General features: G+C 52.9%; 1 protein-coding gene across 3 annotated transcripts in view; it reads left to right on the top strand.

The window, feature by feature from the left end:
• The first annotated feature begins 5 nt into the window (after positions 1-5).
• The window catches only part of FAM20A (FAM20A golgi associated secretory pathway pseudokinase), a 41,307-nt gene continuing 26,829 nt past the window's right edge, over positions 6-14,483 (top strand). The window contains exon 1 of one of the 3 annotated variants that reach the window (XM_070774197.1): positions 6-471. In XM_070774197.1, the coding sequence (XP_070630298.1) occupies positions 113-471 (359 nt within the window). In that variant the 5' untranslated portion in view covers positions 6-112. Of the gene's footprint in view, positions 472-11,277; positions 11,397-14,483 lie in introns of those variants that run through there. The other 2 variants (XM_070774198.1, XM_070774199.1) reach the window with 2 other exon arrangements.

The following is a 14,483-nucleotide window of genomic DNA, read 5'->3' on the forward strand; positions in this document are numbered from 1 at the left end:
GCGCTCTGCGCCCCGGCCGCGACTTCAAGGGCGACCCCCTCGGAGGGGGCTCCGCGCGCGCGGCGCGTCCGGCCGCGGGGCTCGGGCGCCTCTGCGCGCACCCGGCGGGGCCATGCCCGGGCTGCGCCGGGACCGCCTGCTGACCCTGCTGCTGCTGGGCGCACTGCTGGCCGCCGACCTCTACTTCCACCTCGGGCCCCGCGTGCGGAGCCGCCTGCAGCCCCGGGAGCGCCCGCTCGGCTGCCCGTGCGCCCGCCGTGCCGCCTCCCCGGCCCCCGCCCCGGCCCCCTCGGCCCCGCGGCGGGTCGAGCCGAGCGGCGGCGGCGATCCCGGCTCCAAGCTGCGGGCCCTCTTCGCGCACCCGCTGTACAACGAGCCGGAGGAGCCGCCGCTCCTGGGGCCCGAAGACTCGCTGCTGGCCGGCCCGGAGGCGCTGCGCTATTACCGGAGGAAGGTGGCCCGCTGGAACAGGTGAGCCCCGCCCGGCCCCCGGCCGCGCCGCGCGCCCCGCGCTGCGCCCGCGCCCATCTCGGGGAGAGAAGTTTGCAGGCAGTAGCGCGCCCGGAGATGCTCCCAGACCCGCCCCTGAGCCCCCGGGGTTCACCCCAGGCCCCTTCCGTTCCCGGGCCATCTCCTCGCTCTTTCTCCCGCTCCTGATGTGGGATCTCGGTTTTCCAGAATGAGGTTTCCAAACAGAGCAAGTCCAGCGCTTCTCCGCACCCAGCACTTAGCTCTAGACCTGGGCGCCTTTCAGAAACCAGGGCTACTCCCGGAAACCCCGCTCTCCCCTCTTGTTTATTCCCCTGCCCGGGGTCAGAGATCAGGAGAGGTCAGCGGGCCAGAAAGTCAGTTTCCCCAAGTGGTCACCACTCTGTTAAGTGTAAAGCGTGGCTTGCCCCTTTCTCCTGAGTGTTATAACCTACGAGCAGTTTTATTATTGGGGGGCTCACTTGGAGCTGAGCCTCCATGCTTGCATAGACTACCTGGGAATTTTTTTACATCCAAGACTAAATATAGAGGGGGAAATGCCAAACATATGTAGGGTAATATCAAGAAGGATTTTGTGTGTGTGTGAAGGGGTGGGGAGGGAGGGTGTTAGAGAAGCTGGGATGGTCAGTTCCGAGACCCCCAGCTGATGACAGAGGCCTTGGAGGAGTTAGGACTCTGGCTGAATATGGACTGGTCTGAGGATAACTCAGCTCACGTTTGGACACATTCATCACTTTTCTTAACACAAGAGATTTCCAAATGAGCCCTCTTGGCTGGTTTTATGGTCCCCCCAGAGGATGGACAAACATAAGTCTCTGGAAATTCAGCGCTTGTCCAAGTAAAAACTGTTTGCTCCTCATTCTATAGCACTGAGAGTGGCCAGGGGTGGAGGGGGCCTTTGGAAAGTAAAGAGAAAAAAATGAGAGTTATCAGCTGAAGTCACTACAGTGCGTTTCAATTGCAACTCTGTGGCTGATAATTTTATATTAAAAAGTGGTTCCCAAGTCTCTTGCTAATTGAATGCAATAAAAAGGCAGTTTGAGATTGCTTCTCAGATGCTGTCATTTTCGATATTACCTTTATTTCATCAACCACATGAGGATCGGTGAACTACTAAATTATGCCCTTGGAAAATGATCGACACGTCAGTTGAGGATTTGAGGGGGGACGCGGGAGACTGCGCTGTGTCAGTGTTGATCAGTATCCACTTATTCACACAGCTGTGGCCTTAAATTCTGTATGCTACTTTGGTCCTTAAGGAGAGTCGGAGGAGTATTTTGGCAGAAAAGCAAGACTCTTTGTCACCAGTCTGTCCTACAGACCATTTTGAGCTTGACCTCTGTGTCATTACGTGTCAGAAAACTTCGTTTACTGATTAGGAGTGATGTTGGCCGTTTAACAGTGGATGGGTGGGGGCTGTGGCCTCGTGTACTCGGAGGTAACAGGATGGGTTTGTGTGGTCGGTTGAATGTGATAGTTGTGATATTGACTCATCAGTGAAGTGAAAGTCGCTCAGTCGTGTCCGACTCTGTGTGACTGTTGAGTCCATGGAATTCTCCAGGCCAGAATACTGCAGTGGGTATCCTATCCCTTCTCCAAGGGATCTTCCCAACCCAGGAATCCAACTGGGGTCTCCTACATTGCAGGCAGATTCTTTACCAGCTGAGCCACCAGGAAAGCCCATTACTTCCTCTTAATCCATGAGAGCTCAGATGAGGTTTGTGGGCTGTAACAGGAGGGGGAGCTGTTCTTCCAAGTGTTGAAACTGGACCCTAGAGGCAGAGAAGCTTCACCCAGAGTGCATGGTAAGCATCCAGGCAAGGATGTTAATAAGCATATTCCGGCTTATGGGGTGTGTATCAGGGCTTCCCTGGTGGCTCAGCTGTTAATGAATCCACCTGCAATGCAGAGACCCGAGTTTGATCCCTCCGTCAGGAAGATCCCCTGGAGAAGGGAACGGCAACCCACTCCAGTATTCTTGTCTGGAGAATCCCATGGACAGAGGAGCCTGGCGGGCTACAGTCCATGGGCTCGCAAAGAGTCGGACACGACTGAGTGACCAGCACTTCATCAGGCTAGAAATGGAATGTGGGGGGCTGCCCTGGTGGTCCAGTGGTTAAGACTCTGAGCTTCCAATGCAGGGGGCCCAGGTTCAATCCCCAATCAGGGAAGTCAGATCCCCCATGTCGCACAGCATGGCCAAAAAATAAATAAATAAAATAAAACCATGATGTAGAAGAATTTTTAACAGAAGATAATAATCATAAATGGAGCATGGAAGGCCCACTAGCCAGGATGCATCTGCATCGCACTCAGAGTTCCGTTATAAGAGACAGCCACCGTCACCTTACGTGAGGTGGTGCCCCGTCGACGTGAGCACACGTGAACGCACCTACTGTGATGCGCAGGGCCAGCGAGAGCTGCAGGCTTCAGTGCCGACGGCGAGAACGAACAGCAGAAGAGAGAAGCAGGGAGGGACCGTGCCAACCGCTTCTCTCTTGCACACACAAGCCCGCGCCCCCACCCTCGTCTGCAGCCACTATCCAGCCAGTACTGAAAACCCAGAGCTTTGCACACATATGTGGATGCCGTCGTGCCAATAATTACTTAACGTTAGCTGCTTTCCAAAATAACTGTGGCAGCAAACCAGCTGCCTCACCTGGAGAAGCGCAGGTAACACAGTAGCCAAGTCAGCCACCCTCCCACGTGCTCAGGTGAGCCCGTCGGTCTGCCTGACTGATTCTTCTAACCACCGCCCTAGCAAGCAATGCATGAAGTCAGAAGTACGTTCCTATAACTTGAGCTTGTGACCAGAGTTAGGATATGTCCCATCTTACCTGCCGCCTCCCAGCACATCCCTTTTTTATTTCAGTGGAAGATGGAGCTCACACACTGTTTTGCATATTTCAGGTCCTCAATCAATATTCATTCATGGAATGTCAATATCTAGTTAAGTTGAAGCGATGTGAAAGGCATGTCATGGGTCGGGTGGGCGATCCCCGTGCTGACCTGAAGCCTGCTGCAGACCTCCTTAAGTGCCGTCCTTCCTTCCCTTCCTCTCTGTCCCCCTCAAAGTGTAACTAAGTGAGGCACAGTTCAGTTCAGTTGCTCGGTTGTGTCCGACTCTTCGCAACCCCATGAATCGCAGCACGCCAGGCCTCCCTGTCCATCACCAGCTCCCGGAGTTCACTCAGACTCACGTCCATCGAGTCAATGATGCCATCCAGCCATCTCATCCTCTGTCGTCCCCTTCTCCTCCTGCCCCTAATCCCTCCCAGCATCAGGGTCTTTTCAGATAAGTCAGTTCTTCGCATGAGGTGGCCAAAGTATTGGATTTCAGCTTCAGCATCAGTCCTTCCAATGAATATTCAGGACTGATTTCTTTTAGGATGGACTGGTTGGATCTCCTTGCAGTCCAAGGGATTCTCAGAAGTCTTCTCCAACACCACAGTGAGGCACAATCCAGGTTAAAAAAGTAATCAGGGAAAATGTTCCTGTCGCATCGTCGGCCGCTGATCCCTCCAGTGGTCCAGGACCAGCCCTCAACGGGCGTGAGGACACAGGGGGCACGGGGAGCCAGGGGGGCCATGGGGAGTCAGGGGGCCACGGGGAGCCAGGGGGCCATGGGGAGTCAGGGGCGGCCACGGGGAGTCAGGGGGCACAGGGAGTCAGGGAGGCATGGGAAGCCAGGGAGCACCAGGAGCCAGGGGGGTCACAGGGAGCCAGGGGGCCCACAGGGAGTCAGGGGGGCACGGGGAGCCAGGGGTGTCGCGGGGAGCCGGGGGGGCCACAGGGAGTCAGGGGCGGTTACGGGGAGCCAGGGGGGCCACAGGGAGTCGGGGGGCATGGGGAGCCAGGGAGCACCAGGAGCCAGGGGTGTCACGGGGAGCCAGGGGGCCACAGGGAGTCAGGGGGCATGGGGAGCCAGGGAAATGGGGTCGTCAGTATTTCAGACCTTAAACCAACAAGCTGCTGCTGCTGCTGCTAAGTCGCTTTAGTCGTGTTCAACTCTGCAACCCCGTAGATGGCAGCCCACCAGGCTCCCTGGTCCCTGGGATTCTCCAGGCAAGAACACTGGAGTGGGTCGCCATTTCCTTCTCCAATGCATAAAAGTGAAAGTGAAGTCGCTCAGTCGTGTCCAACTCTTAGCGACCCCATGGACTGCAGCCCACCAGGCTCCTCCATCCATGGGATTTTCCAGGCAAGAGTGCTGGAGTGCGGTGCCATCGCCTTCTCCGCCTTTTCCTGTCAAAGCAGTGATGAAGGGCAGTGCATACCTGGAGCCCAGGTTCACGGTGCCACTACCCTCACAGCTTAGAGGCTGAGCTCTGGGTTTCGCCCCCTCCCAGAAGCTGCGAGAACCAGACCACATCTGTCCTTTGACTTGTCAAAGCCGGTCAGCTCAGCTTGGCCTTGCGCCCACATATCTTTGGTCGGTTCCTCTGTAACCCTCTGGTTCTTACAGTCAAGGTCAAACGGGGTCATGCCTCCGTGGTGTAAAAACTCCTGCAGCTGCGACACAGACACACATTCTCTTCTCTCTGCTTTTCTCTCTGGACCCCCTCCTCCAGGATCAAGAAGGTTCTGTTTTCCTGTAATTACGGACTGTGTCCATCTGTGCTCTTCCCCCCATCAGATGCCCCGTCTCCCTCCTCCTGCATACTTGCTCTCACTGAAGAAAGTCTGGCCCAAGACTCTCTTTGAAAGTCACAGCAAAGAGACGCTGCAGCTCTGCAAAAGTGACAGGCGTTCATGGGGAGTAAACTGGCTCCAGTTTTTCTGGGAGAAGCTCTGACAAACTCCAGAAGCCAAAGCAGTGATAGGAGGGCAGGGAGAGAGCCAGACAAGACGAGAAAGAGTTCAACCAGGCACGAGAACGGTCTGGCCTAGGAATCGGCGGAGGGAAAGCTGCTTCCCACCGTGCATCTGGAGAAGGAAAAATAAAGCCTCTTCTCGCCTCTTCCTTTTTGCCTCTTTCCTACTGATCTCACGCTCGCCCAGATCACTTGGAGAGCAGGGTTATTGGGAACGGGCGGCTCCCCTACAGAGCCTTGGATAGAAGCCCAGGGCCCAGCTCAGAGACTGCTGTCTGTCTTTCGCCCAGAGTCAGCAAGGCCAGCACCCCCTGCTGGTTCTTCCGCCAGTGATGCCAGGCTGAGAACGGGTCTGAAAAGGGCCCTCAGCCACCACCCACCCGCATGTGGTCAGCAGAGGGGGTGGGAGTCCGGACGTCCATTTCTCTTCTCTCCCAATTAGAGCCTTGCTGGGCTAGTTGGGGAAAAGCTATGACTTCAGTGGTTTCTGAGTCCCTGGACTTTCAGCTGGAGGAAACCTCCCCTCTTGTCAGAGCCAAGAGCTCCAAGCAGATGGTTTCGTAGAGGACTGGGCCAGCTTCCTAGTGCCTCATCCCAAAGCCCAGTCCTCGCTGTGGTCAGCACGGCAAAGAGCCAAACTGGGGAGGGTACCACGAAAGGGAGACCCGCACCTCCTGTCTCCAGTGTCATCAGAAAGAAGCCCTTTGGCCGAGAGCCGGAAGGTGCTCATCGACTGCTCTGCTGGTCCTAACATCTGCCACCCTGCCTCCTTCACCCCCAGCCAAGTCCTTGTCCATCTGCGAGAAGGGCTGGCCAGTTCTCTGCATGCAAATCCTGCCCGAGACAGGCGTGGTAGCTGCCGTGTACTTGACATACACCTGCTAACTCAGGCCTCACAATTTCTCAGGAAGAAGGTGTATGATTCCTAGACACGTCCCTAGAGGCCCGGCCCTGGTGGGAGTTTACAGATGTAACTAAACCTCTCTACCAGAGAGGGTGACCTTGGGATAGGGAGATTACCCAGATATTTGTTGTCCTTATTGTTCAGTTGCTACATCGTATCTATCTCTTCAAGACCCAATGGACTGCTGCATGCCAGGCTCCTCTGTCCTTCACCATTTCCAGAGTTTGCTCAAATTCAGGTCCACTGAGTCAGTGATGCCATCCAACCATCTCATCCCTTCTCTTCCTGCCCTCAATCTTTCCCAGAATCAGGGTCTTTTCCAATGAGGCGGCTCTTCGCATCAGGTGGCCAAAGTATTGGAGTTTCAGCTTCAACATCAGTCCTTCCAATGAACACCCAGGACTGATTTCCTTTAGGATGGACTGGTTGGATCTCCTTGCAGTCCAAGGGACTCTCAAGAGTCTTCTCCAACACCACAATTCAAAAGCATCAATTTTTTGGTGCTCAGCCTTCTTTATGGTCCAACTCTCACGTCCGTACATGACCACTGGAAAAACCACAGCCTTGACTAGATGGACCTTTGTGAGCAAAGTGGTGTCTTTGCTTTTTAATACACTGTCTAGGTTGGTCATAACTTTCCTTCCAAGGAGTAAGCTTCTTTTAATTTCGTGGCTACAGTCACCATCCACAGTGATTTTGGAGCCCAAGAAAATAGAATCTGTCACTGTTCCCACTTTTCTCCCATCTATTTGCCATGAAGTGATGGGACTGGATGCCATGACCAAAAAACTCAAGTTTTTTGAATCTTGAGTTTTAAGTCAGCTTTTTCACTCTCTTATTTTACCCTCATCAAGAGGCTGTTTAGTTCCTCTTCACCTTCTGCCATAAGTGTTGTGTCATCTGCATATCTGAGGTTATTGATATTTCTCCCAGCAATCTTGATTCCAGCTTGTGCTTCATCCAGCCTGGTATTTCGCATGATGTACTCTGCATATAAGTTAAATAAGCAGGGTGACAACACACAGCCTTGACGTACTCCTTTCCTGATTTGGAACCAGCCCATTGTTCCACGTCCGGTTCTAACTGTTGCTTCTTGACCTGCATACAGGTTTGTCAGGAGGCAGGTAAGGTGGTCTGGTATTCCCATCTCTTGAAGAATTTCCCGCAGTTTGTCGGGATCCGCACAAAGGTTTTAGCATAATCAGTGAAGCAGCAATAGATGTTTTCTCTGGAAGTCCCTCGCTTTCTCTGTGACCCAGTGAACGCTGGCAATGCTGACCTGGCTGTGTTGGACATGATGACATGAGCCCTTTGAAGGCAGAGAGTTTTCTCCAGCTAATCAAAGAGGAGGAAGTCGAATAAGGGCTGGAAGTGCCTCTGCTGACTTGCAGATGGGGTGGGGGGGGCTGTGGCAAGAGAGACAGTGACCTTCAGGACCTAAGCTGAGCCCCGCTGACAGCCAGCCGGGAAACAGGGCCCTCGGTTGCACAACCACAAGGAGAGGAATTCATCCAACAACCGGAACAAACACGGCAGCAGAGCCTTCTGCAGACTCTCCGGAGGAGCACGCAGCCTGGCGGACAGCTTGACCTCAGCCTTGTGAAGCCTGCGCTGGGCACTCAGTCACGCTGAGCTGGAACCCTGACCTGCAGCTCGGAGAGCGGGTCAGTGGGGGTAGCGTAAGGCCACCAGGGTGGCGGTAATTTGCTCCTCGGCATAGAAAACAAACGTAGCACTACCATTGACTTCGTTTTCTGGAGAAAACCGGGGATGGGAAGCTGGTTGCCACTTGCCTTCTGTGTCAGGCAGCTGGCAAACCTCAGACGGGCTTGGCACCCCGAGGGGCTAGGATCCACGCGGTCTCACCATCAGCTCCAGCCCTCTGCATCCTTGGAAGCTCCAGGTCCTCATTTCTCCTCTCTGGGAAAGGCCTTTCCAGCCACCTCCCTCCACGCCGGTCCCTCCCCGACGGGACGCATCCTCCCCTACAGCATCACGGGAACTGTTGTGACTGTGCAGCCTCACGGCAGCTGTCACATGAGCATGAATGGCCCTCGCTCCTGGCATGAGAAGCCCCAAGCCTGCACGTGGTCGCACGGATACATCTGTTCCGTGGTTCCCCCTACGGGAGAGCCAGAGTGAATATCTGTGGAACAAATAATTAGGAACAGACGACCTCAGGACTTGGGGGCTGTTACTCAACATCCTTTTAGCCCCTGTGGGGGATGAAAGCCTTGAACAAAAACAATCTTGACCAAAAACAAGTCATCCCACCTATAACCTGCCTCTTCCCCCTTTGAAAGTCTCAGGCGAAACCCTCCTACTGAGACATCCTGGCATTTAGACCAGGGGTGCTCTCTCTATTGCAGTAACGTAAATAAAATCAACTTCCAAAATAAAATTTTTTTTAAAGCCCTGGAAGAAAGTCGAGAAGGTGCCGTTTGCCAAAAAGAGAGAATTTCCTCAGCTTCCTGCATTTTCTGAGGAAAGAGCAGCCAAGAAGTCATGCATTTAAAAAAGCGGGAACCACAGAGAAACCCTGATTTAGCCAAAAGCACTCCCCACTCACCCCTCTGTAGGCGCCGACCTGTGTCTTCCCCGTGATCATCTGTTAAACCAGACACTGCTGAGGACCTGAGGGTTCTGCTGAAGTCGGCTTTCCGTGGCTCCAAGCCGAGGCGGGGACACCATTCCAAACAGCTGCAGCCCGGATGGAGCAGAAGTTCTAGGAGCCAGAGCATATGAGTACCTGTTATTATAGGCAGGCGCACACACACAGGACTAATGAAAACCACAGTATGGAAAAAAAGGCCTAGTTCTCTTTATGGCTTGTCACTTGGCAGGATGTCTTACAGTGGAAATGTGAAATCAACCCCAACCCTGAGTCTGAGTGCCCTGGAGACGCCGGGATCTGGGAGTGTGGGTCCCTGGAGGCCGACCTTGGAAATCAAGACCTGGAGCCCGCCAGCATCTTTCGTCTGGAACAAGAGGCGAAGCTAAGACCCAGAGAAGGCCTGTTTTATTGGACTCTCTGGTAACAAACCCGATAAATTTGGACAGCCACAGGGGATAGAACATGGTGGAGGACTGTGACTGCTAAGAAGCCAAGAACCTGTAAGAAAATTCAGCAAAATGTGGAGAGGAGAGCGAAACTGAAGGAGTTGTTGGCACGAGGGCAGATGAACGGAAGAGCTGGACGATGAAAGTAAGACGGCCTGGGAAGAGACAGGGTTTTAGGAAATTCGGGGGAGGTGGGTGGGTGAGAAGAGCGTTCTGCTGGCAGAAGAAAAAGGAAAGCTGTTCAGCCCTGGGAAGCCGAGTTCAGCTCTCACGTGGCACCCTGGCCTTCAGCTGTCTGTACCGGGTCAAGCGCATGGGCCGTGGGTAAGCTCATTTTTCGTGATGCTCACCACAATGGAGTCTGTGTGGAGGGACAGATTGTCATCCGAGTTTCATCCATTTAAGTGGGACTTTTATTTTATACTGGAGTACAGGTGATTAACAATATTGTGATAGTTTCAGGTGGGCAGCAAAGGGACTCAGCCACACATACACATGCATCCCTTCTCCCCCAAACTCCCCTCCCACCCAGGCTGCCACAGAACACTGAGCTGAGTCCCCTGTGCTGTACAGCGGGATAACCGGAATTTTTCTATTTCTGGTTCATTTTCTTCAGTGGCCGAGTAGTGACTTTGTGGGGAAAGTGTGTTTATCTGCACTCACAGCCCAGCTCCTGTTTTGTTTTGTTTTAACTCTGAGTTAGGAATCCTGCACCACCAGCAGCTGCTTATTTCTGCCTCCTGTGCTTCTCCGGGCACTTAGAGATTCTGGAGGAAGTCAGACTGACCAGCTGCAATTCCATCATCAAGTCAAGCCCCGATTCCCCAACATTTCATTGCAGCGTTGTTTTTTAAACCGGGATCATCGGATCCTACCCAGTTCAACTGATGAGGTCTATATTTCCCTTACATTTTACACATACTTTGCATTCTGTGGCTACGTTTATTTTCTTAAGAAATAGTACATGATATTTGCAAAGTGCTGCCTACTCTCTTCAGGATACTTTGATGTCAAGCGACAGAAATCCAACTCCAACCAATGCAAGCAGTTAAAGGAAATGTGGAGAATCAAGTAACCAAAGCTCGGTGAGGTCAGCTAGCTCTACTCTGTCGCTTAGTCCTTCTGCCTGCCTTAATCCCCTCTGCAGGTTCGGAGCCCCAAGAGCACTGGGACCCGAGAGAGAGAAAAGTGCTTCTCAGATTTCCAAAAAGAAAGATCCTGGGCAAAGTCGCTGATTGGCCAGACCTGGGACAGCCAGGCTGTAGAGGGTTATGATTGGTCCAGTTCCGAGGAGTGCAGGCGCTTCAACCAATCACTGGCTCTGGGGAGGTGGAGTCATTGGAAACTTTCTATTGATGCTCTCTATTCGAGCCACGTGGCTCAGGGTGGGAAGAACAGTTCCCCCAAACCAGGCTGGCTGCCCAGACCTCAAGTGACCTGGAAGAACTTCTGTGACGGGCGTGAGCTAGACATTTTCTCAACTTGTGCCTGCTGCAGTTTCTGACTCTGATAGCCACCGTTCTCGAGTTTTAATAAGACCTTTTAAATTTTTATTTTTGGCTGTTTGTTGCTGCTCTGGCTTTTCTCTAGCTGTGGCGAACGGGAGCTACTCCCTAGTTGCAGTGTGCAGGCTTCTCATTGCCGTGGCTTTTGTTGCGGAGGCTTCTGTTGTTGCCGCGGAGCACGGGCTCTGGGGTGTGAGGGCTTCCTTAGTTGCGGCTCGCGGGCTCCATAGCACAGGCTTAGCTGTGGGACAGCAGCTCAGCTGTTCCGCAGCACGTGGGCTCTTCCCGGATATCAGGGATAGAGCCCATGTCTCCTGCGTTGGCAGGCAGATTCTTTACCACTGAGCCTTTCGGGAAGCCCAATAAGACATTTTTAAAGCAAATTCATTTGTTAACAAGTTCCTATTGTGCAAATCTTTTACACCAACCATTAGAATTCCTGCAAGAGGATAGGAATCTTTATTAATTTGGGCTTTCCTTTAAATCAACCGTGCTCTCTTTATAGGAGTCCAAAGGAGGAGTGGATGTGAGCTCATGTGTCTTTCTCTCAAAACTCCACTGGGACCCAGGATGCCTTGTGTCAGTCCCCAGGGAAGCACTTGCCTCCTTTTTAACATGAAGAGGGTGAGTCTGTGGTTCTTCTTGAAGCTCCAGCAGCCCTGTTTTCCAAGCTCTCTCCCCCCTCAACCAGGATTTCTTCTGTCTGAGTGAAAACACTGGACAAGCACTTTCCAAGTGTGCTTCATGAACTTCCAGGGTTTCTGGAGGTGCTTCACAGGTTCTGAAAATGATTGCTTCCGTTTGCATTTTGAAAACCTGTGCTTCAAGGTAATTTTGACAGAATATGAGAAAACGCACACCAAGCTGTGTTATGCACACTGAGCCATTGGATCTCTTAGCATTTCCTGAGCAAGGTCTGAAAAGGGAGTTCAGTCACTGTATTCGTCTCCCAGGGCTGCCGTAGCAAATTGCCCCTGTTTAAGCCACTGTTGGTTGCTTGGAATAATGTAAACTTACTCTTTCACAGTTCTGGAGTCTGTGTTCTGAAACCAAGGTGTGGGCAAGGTAGCAGGCTCCGCGGAGGGTCTATGGGAGAATCCGTTCTGCGCTGCTTCCAGCTTTGGTGGCCGCCTGCATCACTCCAGCCCCTGCGTCCCTGACCGCCTCGCCTCCTCTTTCACCTCTGTGTGTCTGTCTCTGTCCTATAAGGACGCAGGTTGTGAACTCAGGTTGTGGTTGTCCAGTCACCCAGTCATATTCCCCCAGTGACCCCGTGGACTGCAGCACACCAGGCTTCCCTGTCCTCCACCATCTCCCAGAGTTTGGTCAAACTCATGTCCCCTGAGTCAGTGATGCCATCCAACCATCTCATCCTCTGTCGTCCCCTTCTCCTCCCGCCTTCAATCTTTCCCAGCATCAAAGTCTTTTCCAGTGAGTCATCTCTTCAAATCAGGTGGCCAAAGTATTGGAGCTTCAGCTTCAGCATCAGTCCTTCCAATGAATATTTAGGGTTGATTTCCTTTGGGGTTGACTGGTCTGACCTCCTTGCTGTCCAAGGGACTCTCCATTCCATCTGTGTCTGTCTCCTATAAGGACCCAGGTCGTGGACTCAGGACTCACCTGGATAATCCAAGACAGTCTCACCTCAAGAACGTTACTTACCTCTGTCATAGCAGATCCAAAAAAATCGGCTGGGGAGAGGCCAGCTGCTCCCAGCCCTTATTTTCCAAGTAAGGTCATGGTCACAGGTTTCAGAGGTTAGGGATAGGATAGGTATGAGCATTCAGTCATGTCCGACTCTGAAACCCCATGGACTGTAGCCCACAGGCTCCTCTGTCCTTGGGATTCTCCAGGCAAGAACACTGGAGGGGGTTGCCATTTCCTTCTCCAGGGGATCTTCCTGACCCAGGGCTCAAACCCGTGTCTCCTGTGGGTCCTGCATTGGCAGGCAGATTCTTTATCACTAGCGCCACCTGAAGGTTAGGTCATGGACATGTGTTCAGGGGAAGCCCCGCGAAGCCCGCTGTAGTCACGCACATCTCATGATGCCTAGGAAGGCCATGCAGCTGCCATTTTACTTTCAATTTTTAAAAGGATTGTTTTCCTGTTTACACAAAAGAGCACTTTACCATTTACACAGCAGATCTTGCTCTCTCTGCCAGAGCTTCTGATAGGCGTTGAGCAGCAGTGCATTTAGGATGAGACTCCGGGGGGTGCCTGGAGTGTGGTCGTCAGGGTCGTCATTCGGGACAGGGAAATAGATCTGCTAATTAACTGAACTTGGATGTGGGAACAAAGGCTCTTTATGAAGGTCTCAAACAGGACGGGCAAGGGAACTCAAGCCACCGGCCTCAAGCCACAGAGCCCAGACAGGGGCCAGACTACTGGGACAGCCCGCAGCCTCCTCGGCCGGTTCGCCTGGATCTGCTGTGACAGGCAAGCCAACGGGAGGTCCATACGTGAAGCCCACGTGCTGCGGAATGTGACCACAACACGTCTGGCTGGAAAAACACCAGAATAGACGATACGCCAGTGCTCACCTTAGGTATTAAAAAGCCATCAAGAAAGCGACCATTGGATGCTTAATTTGAGCAGTGTAACTTACCAGGGGCCCCTCCAGGTTAAACTCGGAAATGTGCACCCCAGGTAACTGGATGAGGTGGCGTTCTGTTCTGCCATGGGCTGTAAATCCGTCAAAAGGTCAAAGGAGGTCAGCCAAAAATGATGGGCTTGGATTTATAGCAGTGGATCTGCAGCCCTTCTTTTTGGCAGGAACTGAGCTAGTGCTGTTTAGGCCACTTGTGATTTGTGATGCTTAAAATCACTTTATCTGCATCTGTGACAATGCTTCGTTCTCACTCTCTGGGCGGGGGTGGGGGGCAGTTGCTGTGCCTAACACACCCCGTAATGTTATTTACTCTTTAAAGTGTAAATAAGCAAGCAGGTGAACAAGGCGAGAACCCTGGGCACCACTGGAGGTGGTCAGCTAACTCCTGTCCTTCAGGACAGCCTGCAAAGTGGCCCACTCGGAGAATCTGTCCTGTCCCTCCAACCCAAAGAGAGGCCCGGCCTCTTTGACCAACTCCTGCGTGACTTTCATCACGGCTTTTGTCACGCCGTACTGGCCTCTCATTTACTGGCATGCTTCGGGTACACCCTCACTGGACTGTCAGCTTTTCAAGGACGTGTTGAACTGAGTGGATGTAGCCAAACCCCGATCCCCAGAACACCATTATCTTCTTTGGAAAAAATATCTTTGCTGAGGTACTTAATCGTCTTGACAGGAGGAGACCCGGCTGGAGTACGTGGGTGGCCCTGAATCCCACGGCACGTGTCCTTGGCAAGAGAAAAACAGAGCGAGCTTAGACACAGACAGGAAAGGAGATGTTGGGACCAAGAAGGCAGAGGCTGGAGGGACGTGACCACAAGCCAAGGAACGTCAGCAGCCACCGGAGCCAGAAGAAGCAAAGAGTGGGTCCTCCCGGAAGGAATGCAGCCCTGCTGACACCACAGTCTCAAACTCGTGGCTCCAGAACTCTGAGAACACATGTCCGTAAAGCCCCCAAGTCTGAGTTGCTTGTTAGGGCTGCCACGGGAAACAGGCAGAAGGCTGGATGTTTGCTTGCTTCTTGGCCATATGACCCCAGAGTCTAAAATGCTGCTTGTGTACAGCAGGTGCTTGATAAGTGTTTCCAAATGAGTGAAGAAGGC

This window comes from Bos indicus, chromosome 19, assembly GCF_029378745.1.
Source record: "Bos indicus isolate NIAB-ARS_2022 breed Sahiwal x Tharparkar chromosome 19, NIAB-ARS_B.indTharparkar_mat_pri_1.0, whole genome shotgun sequence".
Lineage (NCBI taxonomy): Eukaryota > Metazoa > Chordata > Mammalia > Artiodactyla > Bovidae > Bos > Bos indicus.